General features: G+C 42.3%; 3 protein-coding genes and 1 non-coding gene across 5 annotated transcripts; 1 reads left to right on the forward strand and 3 right to left on the reverse strand.

The window, feature by feature from the left end:
- The first annotated feature begins 752 nt into the window (after window positions 1-752).
- Window positions 753-7,994, forward strand: birc2 (baculoviral IAP repeat containing 2). Its single transcript, XM_070843235.1, has 13 exons — window positions 753-859; window positions 2,163-3,082; window positions 3,211-3,491; window positions 3,665-3,967; window positions 4,054-4,342; window positions 4,911-5,010; window positions 5,104-5,182; window positions 5,278-5,326; window positions 5,435-5,677; window positions 5,808-5,906; window positions 6,081-6,236; window positions 6,381-6,422; window positions 6,542-7,994. Exons 2-13 carry the CDS (start codon window positions 2,989-2,991, stop codon window positions 6,733-6,735), a joined length of 1,929 nt encoding a protein of 642 aa, XP_070699336.1. The 5' UTR covers window positions 753-859; window positions 2,163-2,988; the 3' UTR covers window positions 6,736-7,994.
- Window positions 7,995-8,031: 37 nt separating this feature from the next.
- rpl23a (ribosomal protein L23a) lies at window positions 8,032-10,325 on the reverse strand. Its single transcript, XM_070843237.1, has 5 exons — window positions 10,256-10,325; window positions 9,047-9,227; window positions 8,666-8,842; window positions 8,317-8,386; window positions 8,032-8,100 (listed from the first exon to the last, which is right to left on the reverse strand). The coding sequence occupies exons 1-5, from the start codon at window positions 10,323-10,325 to the stop codon at window positions 8,086-8,088; spliced, it is 513 nt and encodes a 170-aa protein (XP_070699338.1). The 3' UTR covers window positions 8,032-8,085.
- Window positions 8,926-8,997, reverse strand: LOC139213573 (small nucleolar RNA Z17). Its single transcript, XR_011585439.1, has one exon. It is a non-coding gene; the product is annotated as a small nucleolar RNA Z17 (small nucleolar RNA).
- A 3,593-nt stretch (window positions 10,326-13,918) lies between the features above and the next one.
- On the reverse strand, window positions 13,919-20,385 carry ddx52 (DEAD (Asp-Glu-Ala-Asp) box polypeptide 52). 2 transcript variants are annotated; one of them, XM_070843509.1, is made up of 15 exons: window positions 20,273-20,385; window positions 19,795-20,056; window positions 19,278-19,390; window positions 18,940-19,125; window positions 18,692-18,835; window positions 18,317-18,428; window positions 18,146-18,218; window positions 17,814-18,017; window positions 17,633-17,723; window positions 17,274-17,396; window positions 17,022-17,172; window positions 16,624-16,699; window positions 15,223-15,294; window positions 14,781-15,092; window positions 13,919-14,136 (listed from the first exon to the last, which is right to left on the reverse strand). In XM_070843509.1, exons 1-15 carry the CDS (start codon window positions 20,357-20,359, stop codon window positions 14,100-14,102), a joined length of 2,043 nt encoding a protein of 680 aa, XP_070699610.1. In that variant the 5' UTR covers window positions 20,360-20,385; the 3' UTR covers window positions 13,919-14,099. The 2 variants fall into 2 exon arrangements, with proteins under 2 accessions (XP_070699610.1, XP_070699611.1); XM_070843510.1 differs by having other exon boundaries at window positions 14,772-15,092.
- Window positions 20,386-21,007: the final 622 nt, after the last annotated feature.

Genomic DNA, 21,007 nt, shown 5'->3' on the forward strand with positions numbered 1-21,007 from the left:
ATGAGAATATTCCTTTTTACCATTACTTTAACTTTAATAATCTTATGTCTGATAAATAATCTTTAAGTGACAGGTTTTTGAGCTTTGACTTGAGTATTGTTTCATCTGTAGTTTATAAGGATATTGTCAGTGTTATCTCTGTTTGTAATGTATCAAAATATCTCTACGCTCATTGAAAATGTGCCTTTAAATACATAGTAGGAATAAACATATGCAGGCGTGTGATATTTGCCTGAATTTATGATCTGTTCATGTATGTAGATATTCACACAGACTGAAAAGTTTTAAAACACAAAATACAGCTTTAAGGCTTTCTGCAGGTTGCTGAAATTTAATGCGATCTGACACAAGTGGAGGTTTTCATTTATTTTACCAAACATAAAATATTTTTTTGATGATCACAGATGCAAACACATCTTTATATACAATATAAGACGCTGCTGAATAAAATTGCCATGTTTGTGATATTTAGATAGTTTCAGTGCCAACATTTTCTAAATGTCTGATGCAGCGTTTTTCATTTGTAAGATTTCTTCTTTAGTGTGCTTACAGTGTTTAAGTTCCCAGTTTTTTAGATTCATGCCACCTTCCATGCTCATTTATTTGTGAGTATTATGTGGTCTAATTATGAGACTGGTTCACCTCTGGGTCTGGGTCACTGCCAGAGACCAGCAGGGCTCTGGGACTTCTTCACAGGGGCTGACATTACTGGAGGGACTTACCTGAGGAGTTTATGACCTAATTTGTGTATTTTGTTATGTCTGGTTTCGTTTTACAGACAACCGGAAGCATCGAGAGGGGCGGTGTGTCCGTGACGAGAGCTTCCCGGATCCTGGGACTTTCCAGACGGACAGAAACAGTGAGTGTGACCCCGAGGAGGGAATGACTTGATACACGAGGTGCTAATGCACTGCCACGTATGTCTGAGTCACCTGTGCAGGACGTTTTTATGTTGTTTCTGCCGCAGGGTAAAGTTAGCTAGTAGCATTAGCAGCCGCTAGCGTTAGCAAGCTAATGTCCGCCGATCCTGTCAGACTGGTTTCTGTGCGGCGTTTAATGTCACATCAGCTTTAGTTTAATTTTAGGCAGCTACCAGTCAGATACATGTGTGTTTTAATTCTCGTTTGACGGCCGACACCGATTTCAAATCAAACAATTTCCTTCGTGAATATCAAAGCACGTAGCTAAGATTAGCTAGGAGCCACAGGAAGTGTTCGGGGGAAGTACCTACAGCCCTGACAGGAAAACACCTCAGATGTATAACAACTGACATTTATTTATACCTCTTTATTAGAGTGTTTAATTCACCAGTGTCACCAGCTGGCTACAGGTTTGTCTCCCTCCGTTCACAAAGGTTTCACTTTAGCTGAATAATCGAAGGTAGATCAACAGGAAATTGATTGGCTGCTTTGTTAAAGGGGCATTCCAGCGACTTTCTACATAAAGGTCAGTTTACCTGTCATGGGGAGAATCTAGGCCGCCAAAATAGATGTTAAGTGTCGCTGTGGAAAAGCTTCAGTAAGTCTAAGAAAATAACCGTGATGGTGTTATTTCCCCAGCTTTATGGAAATGCCTTATTATTACATCACTGGAGTTCTCCTGTTATTGATTTATCATTTACATCATTTATAAAGCAAAAACTGCCATGTAGTCATATGTTAATGGTTATAAATTGTGAGAATTTGCTATTTTTCTCTGTTTTTAGATAATTATAAATTGAGTATCTAAAGCTTTTGAACTGTTGGTAAGACAAACAAGCAACCTTGTCACCTTGGACTCTAGGAAACTATGAAACATACATATTTTTTTGTTTTTACTATTTTATGCTATTTTTCAGAGTAAAGAAATAATTATCCCAAAACGTTAATTAGCAGGTTTATCGATAGGGAATTATTAAATTATTATTGTTATTAAAATCCTACGCACTTTGTAATTATTCAGCAGCGAATGATTGATCTGTCTTCTCGATATTTGTTCCCAATATTTTACTTTGTTGCATCTGAGTTCTATACTTTTGATGATTTTGAGGACAAGTGAAAGTGACAAGTGTGTGAAACATATACAGAAAATGTCTTCAAGAGGTTAAAATCCACCATGAAGAATTTTGACTTGATCCCAATTAAACGTTTAATTAAACATTTTGTTTTTCTGTCTTTTTACAGGTCCTTCTATCATTAAACTAAACACAGAGGTCCATTATCCTTACCAAAGGAGGATTACAATTTTCTTATAGGGTTTTTACTCTTCAATTATGGAGGGTTAGACTCCTACAAAAGGGATGTTCGAGATGGGGGGAGGGGTTTGAGAGCACATATCCCTTGGTCTGTGTGCGTGTGTGTGCTTGAGATATTTGTTTAATTTATAATGTTCGTGCACGTGCTCACATACCGTGTGTTTACCTTGGAGTGGTCGGACAATGTATCAGACATGTCTGTGCGAAACAAACAAGATAATAACATGTACACTGATCCTGGGTGAGCTGACTGCAGTGAAATGTTAGGATTATTGATTTGAGGATGTAATTTAATTTCAGAGTAGTTCATCCTTTTGTACTGCACCGGGTGAGTTTTGTTGGACATACATCCACTGGGGGCCATAACTGAATTAGAAATATTGAAGTTTCAGTAGGTAAATGTTTGGAGGTGGTACAGGTGAAATGGATCCAGGTGTAACGTGTAGGTTATGTGCAGGAAATGGGATGTTTAAGGAGATTAAAAGACAACGGTGTCCCAGGACACCTCACACAGTCTGTATAGTACAATAGTGGTTGCTGGACTGGTAGTTTTGTATCACAATCCTCACTTTCTGTTTCTGTCTTTTGACTTGAGTTAAACCCCCTCACCTCCCCTGACTTACGGTCTATTTGAGTATTTTCTGTTTTGGAGTGAGTGTGTCTGTGTGAGACAGCAAGACCTTGGGTTTTCTCAAACCCCTCTCCCTTTGAAGGACATCTCTTTTGCCTTTATATAGCTCTGCTTATATCCAAAAATGGAGACTCTTGTTCAACTCAAAACCAACCCGTTTCTAATGGGATTGTGTCGCAACGGGCCTCCGCCTGACCTACAGTATGATAACTCCTCAGGTACCAATCTCTTTCATTCTTTCCCTTTATCAGATATAAGATGTCTTTGCATTTATTTTTGTATCCAACCACTTGTTATGTTCTGATCCCAAGGAAATGTGTCAATATGGTGTCGCTTTCCTCCCCAGAGCTCTTCCGCATCTCTACTTTTGCTCGATTCCCAGCTTCGGGAGTCACAGAGAGAAGTCTGGCGAGGGCAGGCTGGTTCTACACCGGCGTGGGCGACCGCGTGCAGTGTTTCAGGTGTCACGTGACAGCAGAGGGCTGGCAGGCCGGAGACTGTCCAACAGAGAAGCACAGGCAGCTCTCTCCTTCCTGCTCCTTCATCCAAAGCCTGCCGTCTACAGCCAACCTGCTCTCCTCCTCTCACTCCGCCTTCTCCCCTCTCCGAATTGCCCCAGCCATACCAGTAAGATCAAAGGAAGTTTGTTAAAAAAAAAAAAAAAAGATTCACTTCCTGGAATAAAGATCACATGATGGAAAATCATAGCTGAAGAATAGTTAATGAAATGTTTTTTTTTCCTGAGGACAGAATCTGTTTTAACCTGAATTAAAAAGAAATTTGCTTCTTTTTCCTTCTAGCTGTCTGGTCCAGGCCCAGCTGCTCCTAACCCGACAGTAAGCCAAGGTGAGGAGCCAGTCGGCTACCTAAATATGGGCTTCTCCGCTCCACCGCCCTCCAGCCCACTGAGCTCTCGTGGTGTAGAGGACATGTCCCACCAGAGACCGACATGCCACAACCCCAGCATGCGCAGAGAGCAGGACCGCCTGGACTCCTTCCACCCCTGGACGCTTTCCATCATAACCCCCGCTGAGCTCGCCAAGGCGGGCTTCTACTACCTGGGCCAGGGCGACCGAGTGGCCTGCTTCAGCTGTGGAGGACAGGTGAGGAGTGTTTACATGTTTTAGTACACAGGGTGCAGTGTGAGGATTCGAGGGCTGTAACCTTTTACCTTTGTTCATATTTGCAGTTGAGTAACTGGGAGCCAGGTGACAGAGCCGTGTCTGAACACCAGAGACATTATCCGAACTGTCGTTTTGTGCGGGGGGACAGAGCCGACAACGTGTCACTGGCTGGAGCTGCAGCAGCTGCGTCTGGAGGAGTGACGTCCCAGCTGTCTGCAGGAGCCCCAGCCCTCAGTAATGTGTCTAACCCCGCCATGCAGCAGAGCGAAGAGAGGCTGCTCACATTTGTCAACTGGCCGTCTCGTATCCCAGTCCGGCCTGACCAGCTGGCTAAAGCTGGCTTCTACTATGTAGGTACGGACAATATGGAGGAGGCACGTTCATTCAGTGACAGATGAGGAGAAGCGCTAAGCAGCTAGAAGTCAGCTCAGAGTGAATATTGGACGTACATTAATCAGGCGGCCAAAAACACAACTCTGAAAAACACAAATCTAATGTTGCTCCATGTCTGCTGAATGTGTGAATAAGCAACTCATTGTTGTGATTAAGCAACTCATTTGTTTTCCCTTCCATGAAACAGTTTTAATACCACTAAGAGTTTTTCCCCTGTTTGGGGGAGTCCACGGCAGACTGGTATTTGCCCTGTTTAGGGGGGGAAAGTCCTCAAAGAAATCTTTTTTTCTTCCTTCCTGGTTATAAACGCAATTTTTGTGATCTCATGTTGACACTAAATCTGGCACTGAAACCTGACCAGTTCACTACTGAAGGTTTCAAGCAAAGGAGGAAATGAGAGATGAGACACAAACATGTGCTCAGAGTGGTTTAAGTCGTCCTCATCGGGATCAGGATGTTTTTCTTTTTCTTTCCCTGAAACCTCTCAAAGCCATTTGTGTCACATAAAGCCCTTTTGTTCGCTCTCAAGGTCGTAACGATGACGTCAAGTGTTTCTGCTGCGATGGAGGCCTGCGATGCTGGGAGTCTGGAGATGATCCGTGGGTGGAACATGCAAAATGGTTTCCTCGGTAATTATTGTTATTGATTGTTTGATTTTTGTGTCCGAATGCTTCATCTAGAACACTTTGAAATGTTCTGATCTGTCTGTTTACACATTGCAGGTGTGAGTATTTGCTCCAAGAGAAGGGACAAGAGTTTGTTCACCAGATCCAGGCTCGCTTCCCTCGACTGTTTGAGCAGGTAAATGGAGAGCAGGATAAAAATCAGTTCTTGGCTCAAACATTTGACGCAGAACAAATTAAAAATGCTTATTTTTCTGTTTTCTCCCTCAAAAGCTTTTAACAAATGGAGACAGCACCTCAAGGGAGTTTGTGGACCCACCTGGTGAGCTTGAAACAAAACTCTTGTTTAGTCTTCATCTGTTTATTCAGACTTTTCCAAATAGGCTGAAACGTTTGGAGGCCTGATGTCTTTGCTCTCTGGTCCTCTCAGTGGTTCACCTCGGTCCAGGAGAGGAGCGGTCAGAGGACGCCGTCATGATGAACACCCCTGTGATCAAGTCCGCCTTAGAGATGGGCTTTGAGCGCAGTCTGGTCAAGCAAACCGTTCAGAGCAAGATCCTGACCAGTGGAGAGAACTACAGAACAGTCCAGGAACTGGTTTCAGACCTGCTGAGTGCCGAGGACCAGAAGAGGGAAGAGGAGCGAGAGATGCTGGCGGAGGCGATGGCATCAGGTACAGCTGACGGTGAAAATATGGAGGTCTTTGTGTTGGGTTATAAACAACCATGAATTCCAGTATTAGTTGTGCTCTCAGGCCAGTGAACATTTCAAGACTTTGAACAATAAATTATTTTTTGTTGCAGATGGTTTCACCTTTGTGAAGAGACACCAGGCAGCGTTGATCCAGCGGCTGAAGAGTGTGGAGCCAGTGTTGGAGCATTTAAGAGAGCAAAATGTGTTGTGTATGTTTCACTTTTTCTATGTTTGTTAATCCGACATTTGGACAACAGTTGCCAAATCAGCAAAACCATATTTTTATGAATGATATCCAAAAGAATGATTGGAGTGATGATTTTAGACTTTGTCGTGCTGCTGCATCTCTCAATTGTAAGTAACTAGTTCTCATTAACCTGCAGCTACCGAGGAGTACAGCGGTCTGAAGGCTCAGACGTCAGCCCAGCAGCAGACTGCTCGGCTGATAGAGCTCGTCCTCACCAAGGGAAACGCTGCAGCCGAGGTCTTCCGCAACTGGATCCAGAAAAACGATGTCCACCTGCTCAGAGATCTCATGGGTACGTCTTTCCCACTAATGCCAAAGAAAGAACATTAATGTGCTCAAACTGCATATATTAGACTAAAAATATTTGGTATATTTGGCCATTAGAGTTGTTTCTCTTGTGTCTGAGCTAACTACATGTTCTCTTTTACTATTTCAGCCCAATCAAATGAAGCCGCATCACCAAGCCAAGACCTTTCAGGTAAAAAGACACACCTGAGACTTACCGTCCTGCCGGGTTAATGTTTTCTTTAGCTGTGAAGCACTTTGAATCTTGTATTCTAAAAAAGACATTTAAAAAAAAATGCCTTTCTTTTGCAGACCTCCCCATGGAGGAGCAGCTGCGGCGCCTGCAGGAGGAGCGTACCTGCAAGGTGTGTATGGATAAAGAAGTCAACATAGTCTTCATCCCATGTGGCCACCTGGTGGTGTGCAAAGAGTGCGCACCGTCACTGCGAAAGTGCCCCATCTGTAGAGGCCTGGTTAAAGGCACAGTCCGGACTTTCCTCTCATAACCAGGAGGCTGTGAGCCGCGTGCACTCAGCTTCAAGTTTCACTATGATGTGATTGAATGTAAACAATATAGGAATCCGTATTTATTGGAAAGAGCAGGAAGGTTGTTGTGCATCTTTTTTTCCACTATTGTGACTTGTTTGCGTTAATCCTATATAAGACACATTTAAGATGCAGACAAGTCTCCATTTATTTAAATTAGATCTCACAGACATAATCTTATCTGATAGGAATGTAACAACGCATTAAGTTGTAATGTTAACACAAGGCTTAATTGCATTAATCTGATTATTTATGGTTTTAATTTGCTGGGTGACATGTTTGGGATCAGTATCATACTATTAATGCATATATTATTCATGGTATCAGTAAATCACAAAGTGGTAAATATATGAAAAATAGCAAATTAACATTCAATTGAGTGTGTTCCACTGTTATTCACCATCAACTCTGTGCATTTAAAACAAACTCTAGTACATTATTAATTCATTTCAGTGACACTGAATGAATGTCAATCACAGCAGCCCTGCAGTATGTTATCAGTTTGATTAGTCAGGTATTACTGATCTTGTACTTAACCCTTTAGTTTGTCAACACAGCAGGTCTGATTGTGGCCTGAGGTGTCAATTCATGTCTGTAATACTACAGCCATCAATATGGTGAGGGAAGATCTCAGAGCATAAACTGATTAAAAATAGGCCTATTCTAATCACTTTAACAAGTACTGATCTGGAAATGTGAGGAATTTGCTCAATTTCTGTGACAAATGTCACAACCCAACGCTCAAATTGAACTGACTTGTGAATTACTGTATACCTTGCACGCAGTGTATTTTTTTAACATTAAAAATGAATAAACCCTCTTCTTCTTTAAGTTGGTAAAACACTGCAAACTTGTCTCACTCTGGTCAGTGACATCCAATACCAGTCCAGAAGCTGGCAACACTTGTCAAAAGCAATTGATGTTCTACTAATAGTAATTTTAATAAACTCTGTAGATACATGTGCACTATACCACTCCAAGCATGCTGACAGTCACCAATTAACCTAACCTGCATGTCTTTGGACTGCGGGAGGAAGCAAGAGTGCAAGAGAACCCATGCAAGCACTGGGAGAACATGCGAACTCCACACAAAGTTTCAAACCCAGAACCTTCTTGCTGTGAGGCAACAGTGCAAACCACCAAACCCTGTCCTGAAAACTGTCATTTGTAAATAACTCCAGCAGTGGTAGTAAAAGCATTAAAATCCTCTCCTTGCTGAATGTGTGGAGATGACTCACAAAACACAGGACACTGAATCAGTTTTGGTTTATACAAATATTTATTCTTCCACAAGTCTCTTCTGCCACAGTTTAGATGATGCCAATCTGTGAAGGAAAAGGACACGAGTTACACTGTTGGTCGGCAGAGTGAAAACATCTGTACCAGCACCGCCTGGCATCAGTGGTTCCTTTGAATGCATCACAGACATTCAGACAAAATAAAAGTTTACATCACGTGCACAGGATTGATGACTTCAGAGCGCCAATATGGCCATGAACTGAACTAGCCTTAAAAACCCTGTTGAATGACTTACAACTCACCTTGTTTGCAACATCAAGCGCATCATAATCTGGTGCGAGACGAACGTACGCCTTCTTCTCACCGTCAGGCCTGAATACGGGTCAGAACAACACAGGTGCAAGATGAAGCAATGAAAGGAAGGTGGAGATTAAATAAATGGCAAGCTGGAAAACCAGACCCTGCTTAACAACTGAGACGTTCACTTCTGAACAAAAACCTAGATGAGAATTGCAGTGAGCCAATATACCAATAATCACTGGCTTGTATTATAAACTACAAGTATCAATGGGTGTGCATAGAGGAGTGTCATCAGTCCAGAAAACATAACATGAAACTAACGTGAGGCTCAGCCCATGTTAAGACTTCTACCTGATGAGTGTGTTGACTTTGGCGACGTCGATGTCATACAGCTTCTTGACTGCGTGTTTGATCTGGTGTTTGTTTGCCTTGACGTCCACGATGAACACGAGTGTGTTGTTGTCCTCAATCTTCTTCATGGCGGACTCTGTTGTCAAGGGGAACTTGATGATGGCATAGTGATCCAACCTGCGAGAACGAAAAAAACCCATAAGTACACACTCATCTGGTCATATGTCTTTGCTTGTTCTCCATAAAAACTATTCTAGTTGGGTGCATCAGTAGTTCAAAATGCTGGAATCATGTTTTTTCATACTTTGATCGCTATTACCATCATATGCACCAGGTTTGGTCCCTGCATTTTTTAAGCAGTATGCCGTCACTGTAACTCACTTGTTCCTGCGAGGAGCACTCTTGCGAGGATACTTGGGCTGCCTGCGGAGACGAAGGGTTTTAGGGCGACGGAAGGTGGGAGAAGTCCTCATTTTCTTCTTCCTCTGGCTGTGTACGCCCTTGAGCACAGCCTTCTTGGCCTTCAGAGCCTTTGACTTGGCCTCAGTCTTGGCAGGGACAGCTTAACCAAAAAAAATAAATCACAAGACAGTTTGTCAGCTGATCATGTCTTCCAGTTTGTAACAATTGGGGAAATGATCAAAACAGCACAATCAAGACCCCATTTCAAACACAGTACATGTTGACCATAAATTGAATCCTCTAAAATGTGCTCCCCATTATGTTAAAAGCTAAATAAAGTTAGCCACTCTAATAAGTGTCATCAGGAGAAACCACATTTAATTGACAAGCAATCACATTGAAATAAGTCGAATCTGCCTGATGCTACAGTTTCTGTCTACCTCTAAAGAAATAAACGGTGTAATCGTCCCACTGAAGCACATTTTCCAGGACAGCTGACAAAAGGTCTTAAAATGAACTTGGCCACTTGGAGACTGCACCTCGTATTATACATTATACAAACAGTGTCAGTACTTCTGCATGACTGCATTTGCTACCCAACATATGACTGAGCAGAATAAAACTGACACGACGAGCACAGAGGAGCTAAACACCCCTCAAGAGCTTGTTATAAAAACAGTTATCGACAACGATCAGAATTCAGTTTTAGACACTGAGCCAGTTTTCTTACAATACTTGTGATTTGAGCTGCTAACTTTCACGTGTATCTAATGAAACGCTTCAAACGCCGCCACCAAGGTTCAGCAAGTGCTAACGTTCACACAAAACTGCTAATCTACAAATTACATTATAGTTAGACCTACTAGGGGCCTTTACTCTTAACTAGCTAACACATGTCTCCAATACACAGTGTAGGAAGAACCCTACACAGATAAAGACTTATAACAAATAAACAGCGTTTTGGTCAGCAGCTAACATGCTAATATTAGCCTAGCATCACGTTCCAGCATACATGCCGGAGACACACTGAGCGTTATCTACGTATTTAGACAGTTGACAACAATATCCCGAGATTATTTAAACCACGGCCTGTTGATCTGTACATTTCGGGTACATCGGCCGAACTTTCGATGCGTTGTATTAAAAAACAACACGAATTATTCATTCAAAATTACTAGATTGACGAACCTTCCTTCTTCACCTTCGGTGCCATGTTGAGAAAGGAAGGCTGAACGGGGTTTCCTGCAGTATAATGCATGGGCGAGATTTTAGCGGAGATATCGCGATAGAAGTTTCCCCACTGACTAAATGAGCCCCTGTGTATTTAAATTAGATTCACATATAAACTATTTGTTATCAGTATAAGACTCGTTTTTTGTTGTGATGATCTTTTCTGTTCATGGTTTTGTTACCACGCATTAGACTACTTTCCTTTATTTTAAAGACAGCAACATGAAAATATACTTTCAATGAGTTACAGAATTAAGAAACACTTTTAGTTGGAAATTGCTTTGAACACACTAACTATCCAAGAACTGTTAGAGTACAGCACCATATTTAGTAATATTTAAACAAGAAGGCTGTGAAAGCATATAATTATTAGTTAGATATGGTACTGTATATGGATGTAATTTTTTTTTTGCTTGTTTCATTCAAAACAGCTTCGCAAGTTAGCTTTCTTTTTAGGTTCTGAACATCTTTTAGTTTTTTACACCAAAACACCAAAACTAGTCATAATGACATACCAATATAACATTGTACAACAAGAAAAAACGAAAACAATAGATCCTCCCTTTTCTGGAAAAAGCACTAAAATTTTGAATTGTTGTTTAAAGAGCAACTTGCAGGTTTGGATAAACCAGTGAATCAATGTTTAGAAAAGTGATGTAGGAATATGTCTGTGAAGATTCATCCAGGTCATAGTTATTCCTTAGGAGTTGAGCAAAAGTCAACTGGACTTGTTGAAGGTATGTGAAGACGTTTCGCCTCCCATCCACTGAAGAAGCCTCTTGGATGGGAGGCGAAACATCTTCAAGTACCTTCAACAAGTCCAAGTCCAATTAAAGCTGCAAGCAGCGTTGGAGGGCCCTCGCACCTTTGTGCATGTCGGGGTGTGTGGCGGCTTCGTCCTGTTGCCGGACACCGACCCTTCCATGCGGCTCAGAATTTTCATGTATTTCGGACAGTGCATGAAGGAGTTACACGTCACTTCCTGTGTCCCCTATGTGGCGCTAGAGAACAGCCATTAATTGCATCCTATATTTCAGTGTATGAAGTGTTGACTACACCGTGAAAATTTCATGCAAATCAAATGATGATTGGCACAAAAGTCTTACTTCCTGTTGTCACTAGGTGGCGCAATGACTGTGGTCGCTAATTGGCATCTAGATGTCTTCAGGCCGGGACTGTTATTAATCAAGACAAGTTTGGAACAGATTGGATAATGTACACTGAAGATACAGCAATTTCCTGTTTCATGGCAAACACGGCGTCGCCACGGTGACAACGTTTGACAAAACCTCAAGAGCTTCATAACTTTGTATCATCCACGTCTTGGGAATGTTTGGACCAAATTTGAGGTGGCTGTGGTTAACCTGCTGAGAGAGAGACGTCTGTGAACAAAACATGCACTTCCTCTCTAGGTGGCGCTATGATTATGGTTCTAAATTAGCATGTACATGTCTTCAGAGCCGGACAGTCATCAAACAGTATAAATGTGGTGAAGATAGGATCTTGTAGAGTGGAGTTACAGCACTTTTAATTTCGATCGAAATTTGCTGCGTCGCCATGCCGACGCCTTTTGATGAAAACTCACAGTTTTCACCACAGACCAACATCAACGTCTTGAGGCTTTCATGACCAAATTTGAAGTGGATCTGATCAACTGGCTGGCTTGAGACATCATAGTGTAAAACACAGCATTTCCTGTGACACTTTTATCTCTGTGGGACTTTTATCAAACATGACAAGTTTGGTGATGATTAGATCATGTAGAGTCTATTTATTAACAACTTCCTGTTTCATGGCGAGACACTGAAGTTTGACAGCATACAATCATACTTATACTTTTATGCAAATGTATACAAAAAGTCAGAGACATGCAAAAATATGATGAAGATTTATTTATTTTTATTTAATTCACCTCTGGCTTTTCTTTCGTTTTCATGTTGTGCCTGAAAAACGAGAGGCCTCTCCTCTTCGTGGCTTCCAGACAGCGCTCCTCCAGATGGGTCAGCATTTGCTCTCTCTCAGCCTGGCAGTCTTTTAACTTCGCCAGCAGAGCTTTTGCATTTTTGTCTCCCAAAAACACCAAAACATTCAGCCCTGCTGCTCAACAGATGGTTTGTGGTCTCTGTGAGCGTCTGAGAAAAATCGTCCTTCTCCTTCCTGAGATCCAGGATTTCTTTGTCTATCTGGTGGAGCTGCTGTTCTGCCTGTTCCAGTTTCTTCCGCAGTTCATCCTGCAGAGTAAGGCCGCTCTGGATCTCTGACATCGCCTTGGCGTTTTGCTTGGAGAGCATTAGTTTCTCTCTCTCCAATCTCATCTCTAAGTCACTGCACTCCAAGTTGCACGTGTGAATGGTAATGTATATAGCTCCTTTCTAGTTATTTCAACTACTCAAAACGCTTTTACATGACATCCTCATTCACCCATTCACACATCATTCATACAGGAGGAATGTAATTTGGAGGAGACTTTCCTACTCCTTCACACACTGAAGCCAGGCTTCAGGAGCAAGTTGGGGTTCAGTGTCTTGCCCAAGGACACTTCACATGTTGAACCATAGGAGCTGGGGATCAAACCCCCGACCTTCTGAGTGAGGGACGACCCACTCTACCACAGCCGCCCGTGTGCTGGATGATCTCCATCTGTTCAATCTGGCATTGGACATCGTCCTTTAGTGTGCAGACCTGCGTCTTCAGGTTTGCAATGGCCTCCTTTTTCTTTTTGTTTTCAGCCTTAAACTCATTTTCCGCGGTGAGTAGAAGGGTCGACAGCCGGCTTATTTCGACCGTAGAATACTCTCCATCAGCCAGTAGACTGTCCCTCTGGAGCGTGATGCTGTCCAGCTGCCCTTTCAGGTGCAGGTTTTCCTGGAAAGTGTTATCAAGGGCAGTTTTAAGATGATGGTTGTCAGAGGGACGTGTAGGACGGCCCTTAGAGACATCGTCTGCAAACCTGACCCTTTTCTTTTGCCTCTGAGGAGCTGAGTAGCTTCTTTGTTCCATTGGACTATCTGTGGTAGACGGTAGTGGTCTGCTGAAGATGGTAGTGGTCTGTGGTAGACGGTAGTGGTCTGCTGAAGATGGTAGTGGTCTGTGGTAGACATTAGTGGTCTGCTGAAGACGGTAGTGGTCTGTGGTAGACGGTAGTGGTCTGCTGAAGACGGTAGTGGTCTGTGGTAGACGGTAGTGGTCTGTGGTAGACTGTATTTCTTTGCGGTAGACTAGTTGTACGGAGATGGTCTCTGTAGTAGATCCTTGACTGAGCAAAACAACACTTACATGAAGTTAATGGAGCTGTGGTGGCTTTGTCCTGAGGCTTATATACTTGTGATGTATCAAAAAAGCATTTTAGAATCCTGTATCATTGAATCATTCTGTTGCTTTTCAAGTTGACAGTTGTTTTTTTCCCCCTTTATCTTCATGGCAGCAAATTTCTGTTTACTTCACCCAAAGCATGATGGGAATTGCAGTTTGAAAACTCAGGACGTATGAAAGTATGAAAATCTGAGTGGAACTTGTCGCCCCAATCCCACCCCCATCTCTCAACTGCCTTTAATTCTGGTTTCATTTCTATTAAAACACCTTAAGCTGAAGTCCTGCTGCTGTATTGTTCCGTCACTGGCATCGGTTACAGGTGAGCAAATGAAACAGAAACAAAATGGCACAAATATACATAAAACTGTTAATTTTATATGCTGATAATACAAAGCAAAAATGTGAAAATTAGAAGTAAACCAAGATTTAAAATAATAATAATAATAAATCCACATCCATCTTCTTATCAGTTTGCTCGTACCACTCTCTTCTATTGCTCTTGCGGCTTATTCTTCTTCCCCTTTTTCCTGGTGGAGAGGAAAGAAAAAAAGAAAATCTAAATCAAAAGTACTGGCTACTTGAAACATTTCGAATTATTATGGTTTTACAAATGAAGATCTATTTCGTTCTACCATCAGTCTAATCCAGTGCGCCAACTTTTCAGTAACACTTTCTACATAGTGGGGTTAGAATAATTCAGAATTTTTCAGCAATTTATCATCAGCTATTAAAAGGGTGGCAGCATTTCTGGGGCAGTTTTTTTAGTGTAGGGATTTCACTTTGGGATGATTCCTCATTTGTTCTTGCCGACAACTTTATTCATTTATCAGTGTGGTAACTCCTCAAAGATGTGAGCGTGTACAGCCGTAAGCCGCCTCCTAACGTTTCATCCTGCATGTAAAACTCACAGAAACAAGACGAAACACTGACAATTTGTTGTCTACTGATAAAAAAACATCAGTGGGAAATTCACTTAACCATTTTATTCTGAAGCACACTGTCAGATAAAAAGTCAACTCTTGTGGCATAAAACAGGCCAAGTTAGACATTTACAAACCAAACATTTGTTTGGTTCTAATATACAAACTGTTTCATTTTGGAACTGAACTGTAAAACCCATCCAGGAGAGTCAACCCATCATGAGGACACCATCTCACCACACCTTGCTTACTTTTTTAACTTTGTTCCGGAGGAGTTTGATCCCGTCTTCTGTGACTCCTCCTTGTGCTCTTCTGTTCCTCCTTCTCTCTGTGTTTTCTTCTTCTTCCTTAGCCCCTGTCCCTTTTCCTTCTTTTCTCCTTTCTGCTGCTGCACTGCTGTTTGAGACACACTTTCTCCCTTCTGCTCTCCACCTGCCGCCTGCTTCTCTCCTTTCTGCCCCGTATTTGGCCCTTTTTGCCCTTTTTTCTTCATTAAGAAGCGAGGGGTCGTGCAAATGGTGCTTCTCTTGGGAGGTCTCTTCTCAAGTCGCCGCTTCACTTTGCTAAACACAAACAAATACAAATTGACTATCACAGCCGTAACTGATCAATTTATGAAGAAACAGTGGAGTAAAATTGTCTATAAATGTGCCAGTTAAGAGAAACCTCATCAGAATCATCCATCTTCTTTACCTGTGTATCTTCTTGATGCCGATCATGTAGTCGGGTACAGGACAGCCGGCTTGTTTTATGACGTTAGCGATGCTGTTAGAGAGACATGCAAAGAGAAATATGTTCAGAGGAAAAGTCTAAATTACAAAACAGCTCACAGAAAAACGTGGACAACGTGATGTCTTGTTTAAAATGCATGTAGCCATGGTCGCCCAGTTAAAGCCAAAAGTGGGGGTGTATGATTAGTGACTGGCAAGGGGAGGTATAGCAAGAAACTTTTCATTTAATCAACACCTGAAAATGTCATTTTCTACAATACAGCGTCTTCAATAATGTCCAATAAAGTTGCTTTTTCAGTATTAAGGTCAATTTATACCGTACCATAACATATTTGTTTTTCATTGTGTTCTGTACAAGTGTCAGCAGTGAGCGGCTGATTAAATGTTGCCTTAAAGTGTACGTAATGCATATATTTCATAGTTTTTCAAGACAAATTGGAAATATTGGACATATTTTGACTCTTGACCCTAAACCACTAAAAAACTAAAACCTAAAGAATACTAGCTAAATCATAACCCCTCACACACACGGTGTGTGTGTCTGTGTAGGAATGAAGAATCAATATTGCTTCATTACATCAACCCAGGACTCAAATCCCAATATACCAAGTAAAAGTTCAGCTTTGACCCATTCACCCACCAGGGACTCATCTCAATTAATCACTTTGTCAGAGTTTAAACTGCGTCGGCTGACTTCCTGAAGTCTTTCTAGCAGAAATCCCTGAAGCTTAAACTTCTTCATGCTCACTGATTGAAAACCAACCACACAGATATTCAAGGCACAGTAACGTAGTTAGCACATCTTACGTTAGTAAGTTAGTTAGTTAGCCTAACAGTGGTGTCGCTGTTAGTTCTGACTGGGCTTGAACCCTCTGCTGTGAAGGAAATTTCTTTTATAAAAGCCGTCTTGTTTCTGGTAAAAAAAAAAAAACGCCAATTACAACCTCAGCGCACTTTTGCATCACATCATTCCTCCTGCAGCCCTCGGCTGAACCAAACACAGTATTTCAGTAGGTGATAACAGTCTGACACAGACAGTCTCCTGTTGTGTCAGACTGTTATAGGCTGTGTGGCTACGTGTATAAAAGGGTGACTCTAGATGTCCAGACCTGATTCTCCATTCGGTTACAAGGCCCTGAAGGTTAAACATGTCTCAGAGCAGTTAATGTCATGTTCGCTCTGGTGCTAATTATTAATTATTATCTGCAGTTTGTTGTTTGATGACCACAGTTGGACCTTCATACATGAGACAGACTCATTTTCCAGAGTCACACTCACACACAAACAAGCTTTACATGTTTATCTGCAAATTATGTTGGTTTGATCGTTTCGTAGGTTTCATATGTTTCATATGTTCATGTACCTGCGCAGCAGAGGCTTGTCATTTTCTGTGAAGAAGGTGATGGCCTTCCCCTGATGTCCAGCTCTACCAGTACGACCTGGGGAGCAGCAAACAGAACCATGCATGAGAGAACCGATTTTTGTTGTTATTATTATTCAATTAATCATTTAGCTTGTAAATTGTCAAATGTAAAGACTTTGTCAACAACCCAAAGATATTTATTGCACAATGATATAAAATGAACAAAACAGGCAAATGTTCAGGTTAATGAAGCCGTGACCTGCAAATCTTTGGTCTTTTTACATAATAAATAGCTATTTATCATTGAAGCAATAATCATTGATGTGTTTTTTGCCAATTGACCAATTAGTTAATGGACGGCCTTATTGTGAAATGGTCGCTTACGCATAAAAACTAACCAATTCGGTGGATGTACTCCACAGAGCTGGTGGGGAAGTCGTAGTTCAGCACGAGGTTGACTCCTTTGAAGTCGATTCCTCTGGCGAGCAGGGCCGTGCAGATCAATACCCAAATCTTACCCGAGCGAAAACTGCTCACTACGTTGTCCCTCTGAAACAGAGAAGCCACCGAGGAGGCTGGTAGATAAATAGGCTGCGCTGCAGTAACACAGAGTGGAGCCATAATACAGTGTATTAAGTGTCTGGTTGTACCTGCTGCTGCGTGCGGTCTGCGTGAATCACATCCACGTTGATGCCTTCGTACACGAGCTCATGGAAAAGCTCCCGTGCTCGCTCTATAGACTGCACAAACACCAGCATGGGAGGCAGGAAACCCTGAAAATGGCAAAGAGGACATTCTTTTATTTGATATTTGGCCGTAAAAAAGGAGAACTCTCTTTTTTAAAATGTCTCTAACATGCCCCCATTAAATTGTATTTGTAATTGTATTTAAGAATTAAGCCACTGAGGGGCTGCCTTTCCTAATGTTCACACTGAATGTTGTCAGATTTTGTTATTTCAGTAAAAATTCACACAAGCTTTAAAAATTGACCTGTTCGGAGTGTCCTTACTTTTTTAATGATGTCCCTAATGGCCACCAGTTTGCCGTTCTCCGTCCCAACAAACAGCAGCTCCTGTTCCACCGTCTCAACCGCCGTATTTCTGAGGAGATGATCGATCCATTTTGACTTTCACTTAGAAAATAAATCAATTCAGAATATAAATCTATCAAAGCGGGGAGTGGATTGTTACCTGTGTCCAATGTTGACAGACACCAGGTTGTCAAGGTTCAGACGGCACCACTGCTCCACATCGGACGTGCAGGTGGCGCTGAAGAAAGCCCTGCGCACCTTTGAACCAGAACACGCCAGAAAAATTGTGGCGAGCTGCTCCCTGAAGCCCGTCTTTCCATCCTCAAACAGCTTATCTGACTCATCGACAACCAGCCACTCCACACTGAACACACAGAGAAGACAATAATTACTCAATCTTTTTTATAGGCGGGTAGAATGACTTGGCTGTTCCAGGCTGTCCGTAGGTCCTCTGAGGTTGTAAAACAGAGCGTCAAATAGATCAAGTGTTACCTGCTGAGGTCGAGAGCCGGAGGATCCAGCTTGAGAAGGTAGACGAGTCTGTTTGGTGTGCTGACCAGTATATCTGCGCAGAGAAACGTTGGAGGTAAACGGTGATGTAAAGGAAATTCACATTATTATTCAGATTTTATATATTCTATGAAAACATTTTCAGTTTCGCACCATATTTTTTGTTTGACTGTGGTCCATATTTCTTGGCTGCCAGAGAGGCTTTGTCTATGATGTGAACTCTGAATCCTACTCCCTCTGACAGACGCAGCAGCTCTCTGTAGGTCTAAACACAACACAACAAAACGGAATGAAATGTGGTCAAAATACACAGAAATGAGCGTGATCATTTAACAAGAAACAACTTAAGCAGTAGCTCAAACTTTAAATGTGATAATATATCAATGATGTGTGTACAGCTCTTTCTGTTGCCCCCAAGTGGCCAAAAAAAGTCATTAATGAAGCTTTAAAAACCCAGAACTTTCTCTGTAAATATCTCCTTATGAGAACGGCCATAATAGCAAACAAACCGGCGTGTGTGTGGTTTACCTGGTTGGCCAGCTCTCTGGTCGGGGAGATGACCACAGCTCTGAAGCCCAAGTTGGCCGGCTGCTGCAGCTGAGCGAGCAGCGGCAGACAGAAAGCCAAAGTCTTTCCTGATCCTGTGGGAGCGCAGGCCAGGAGCTCCCGACCCTGAGCGAGAGATCAGACACATGGAAATCCTCACAAGACCACCGTCTGTGCACCATTTACCAACAGCTGAATGTGTGTGTGTGTGTGTGTGTGTGTGTACTCACATGCATCATCAGTGGTATCGCCTGCATCTGTATCGGCGTTGGCGAGCTCAGCCCTGCGTCTTTGAGGTTCTGAATGACGCGCGAGTTGAGACGATACTCAGACTGCAGCTCCTCAAATGTGCACAGAGGGTCTGGTACGTCGCAGCCGTGCACATTGATACGGTGCTGAGAGCGAATACGATTCACCTGAAGTCAAATAAAGAGAAAAGGGTCTTATAGAGGATAATCGGGTGGACAAACATTACAGCTGGAAATATAATTTTTTTTTTTTTTACATTTGTCAGAACCACATTAAAATCTCATCTTTTTTTGTGCTGTGCTTGTGTCTCTATAAGGACCTTTTCCTGATGAAGATGCTTCAGCCTCTTCAGTGAGGATTTCTCCTTCCCGTCACTCGGCAGGTTTGGGATCTTTCTGCCCTGTGAGGAGGTCCAGGTGATTCCTTCAGAGTCTATCAGCAGTCAAGAAGAAAGCAAAGAGACATGGACAGCTGCACCACATTCATTTTAAACAAACACTTGTGATGTGAAATTTCCCCTTTAAAACACACTGCAAAGAGAAATCACAGTATATGTCATTTTGTATAACTACTACATTATATATTTTGACATAGCACGTCTAATACAAAGAGATGTTACAGCTGCCTTACAGGATAATTCTGGACAGGCATTTGACCTGCTCTACCCCTGAGCCATTTGGCTCAGAGGTCGTCCATCAATTGGCAGATCGGGGGCTCAATCCCCGGCTCCTCCAAGTCCACATGTTGAAGTGCCCTTGGGCAAGACACTGAACCCCACCTTGTGAGTCTAACACCTTTTAAGACTATATACTGACCCACAGTCACCCTGCCTTTACCTTCCACTTCCACCTGGTTGCGCTTCGTCTTTTTCTTTTTCTTCCTCACGTCTCTCTCTTCATCCTTTCGCTTCCTTTTACTTCCAGCACCAGAATCTCCACTTTCACTTCCCACCTCACATTCCTCTCCATCATTATCATCCTCCTCCTCCTCCTCGTCCTGCCTCTTGGAGCTGCTCTGGGCTCCATTGGTTGGGCCTGTGCCGAAGTAATCGATCGCAGAGAGATCTAATGACGCTTCCCCTCCCGGACATCTGACAACCTGTAAAATGAGACAAGAGCGCAGTTCATATCACACGCAGCTAATTTAAGCACCCGACCTCCACATATTTTAAAAAATCTGAAAAACAAACACTGAAGCTCACTTCAGGCAAGCACAAGTCGAGGTTAGCCAAAATATATTGAACCGTAGCTCGTGCTGCTGTTATTAATCACCATTTCCCGTCATTATATCATCGGCTTCACGTGTTTACTTTACCTTAAACCGAGCGGCGTCTTGGCCAAACCTCTTCAGGTCAAACTTAGCTCCTGCTCCGAGTTTCCGAAACAACTCGAAGGCGTCCATCTCAGCAGCAGCGTGGTCTGTCCGGATCCAGGCATCACTCATCAACATCCGGATCATCCATCGGCAGCTCTGCCCCTCCCCTCTGAACACTGGCGCCCCCTGCTGGCTGCACCCCGAGGTTACACTCAAGTGTGCGTGGAGAGCACGCATGTGCACAGATAATCAGACGTTTATAATGTGAGCAAATTAAAAACTTAAATTAGTTTTGTTAAAACTGACAGAGCAGGAAGATTTGTGTGAATACAGCTACCATCTGTCTTTCACCTTTTATCAGCAAACTGAATCATATAAATTAACTGTGATCACTGCTGATAAAATCACATTTGTGTTAAACTCTTAAGTTAATATTTTCAGTCATTGATGTCTGTTTATAGTTTTGTACTTTTGATTCCAGAAGATTTATCTGACTGATATTGTTACTGGTACCTGAATAAGGTCTACAAGTAAAACAGAAATATTAAGCTCATGATCTGTGATGCCATGAAAAGAGTTTAAAGAGCAACATAAATAGGTTGTGTAGATTCATCTGAAATATCAAAGTGGTTCTTAGATATTAACACATTAATGCTTCAAGCCTTTGAAAGCAGCGATTTTACTGTTGTTTCCCCTTTTTCTTTTTTGGACTCTGGGAGTATTTTTCCATTAAGG

The sequence above is a fragment of the Pempheris klunzingeri genome, chromosome 14, assembly GCF_042242105.1.
Source record: "Pempheris klunzingeri isolate RE-2024b chromosome 14, fPemKlu1.hap1, whole genome shotgun sequence".
In the NCBI taxonomy this organism is placed as follows: domain Eukaryota; kingdom Metazoa; phylum Chordata; class Actinopteri; order Acropomatiformes; family Pempheridae; genus Pempheris; species Pempheris klunzingeri.

Bases quoted from the DNA above. Each gene is read 5' to 3' on its own strand.
- birc2 (XM_070843235.1), top strand. From the start codon at position 2,989: ATGGAGACTCTTGTTCAACTCAAAACCAACCCGTTTCTAATGGGATTG. The intron at 3,968-4,053 runs GTGAGGAGTGTT...TCATATTTGCAG, and splicing joins GCTTCAGCTGTGGAGGACAG to TTGAGTAACTGGGAGCCAGG. The intron at 4,343-4,910 runs GTACGGACAATA...TTCGCTCTCAAG, and splicing joins AGCTGGCTTCTACTATGTAG to GTCGTAACGATGACGTCAAG.
- rpl23a (XM_070843237.1), bottom strand. From the start codon at position 10,325: ATGCATTATACTGCAGGAAACCCCGTTCAGCCTTCCTTTCTCAACATG. The intron at 9,228-10,255 runs GTTCGTCAATCT...TTTTTGGTTAAG, and splicing joins ACCGAAGGTGAAGAAGGAAG to CTGTCCCTGCCAAGACTGAG. The intron at 8,387-8,665 runs GTAGAAGTCTTA...ACCCGTATTCAG, and splicing joins AAAGTCAACACACTCATCAG to GCCTGACGGTGAGAAGAAGG.
- ddx52 (XM_070843509.1), bottom strand. From the start codon at position 20,359: ATGGACGCCTTCGAGTTGTTTCGGAAACTCGGAGCAGGAGCTAAGTTT. The intron at 20,057-20,272 runs GTAAAGTAAACA...CTCATTTTACAG, and splicing joins AAGACGCCGCTCGGTTTAAG to GTTGTCAGATGTCCGGGAGG. The intron at 15,295-16,623 runs GTACATGAACAT...TCTCTCTAACAG, and splicing joins GACAAGCCTCTGCTGCGCAG to CATCGCTAACGTCATAAAAC.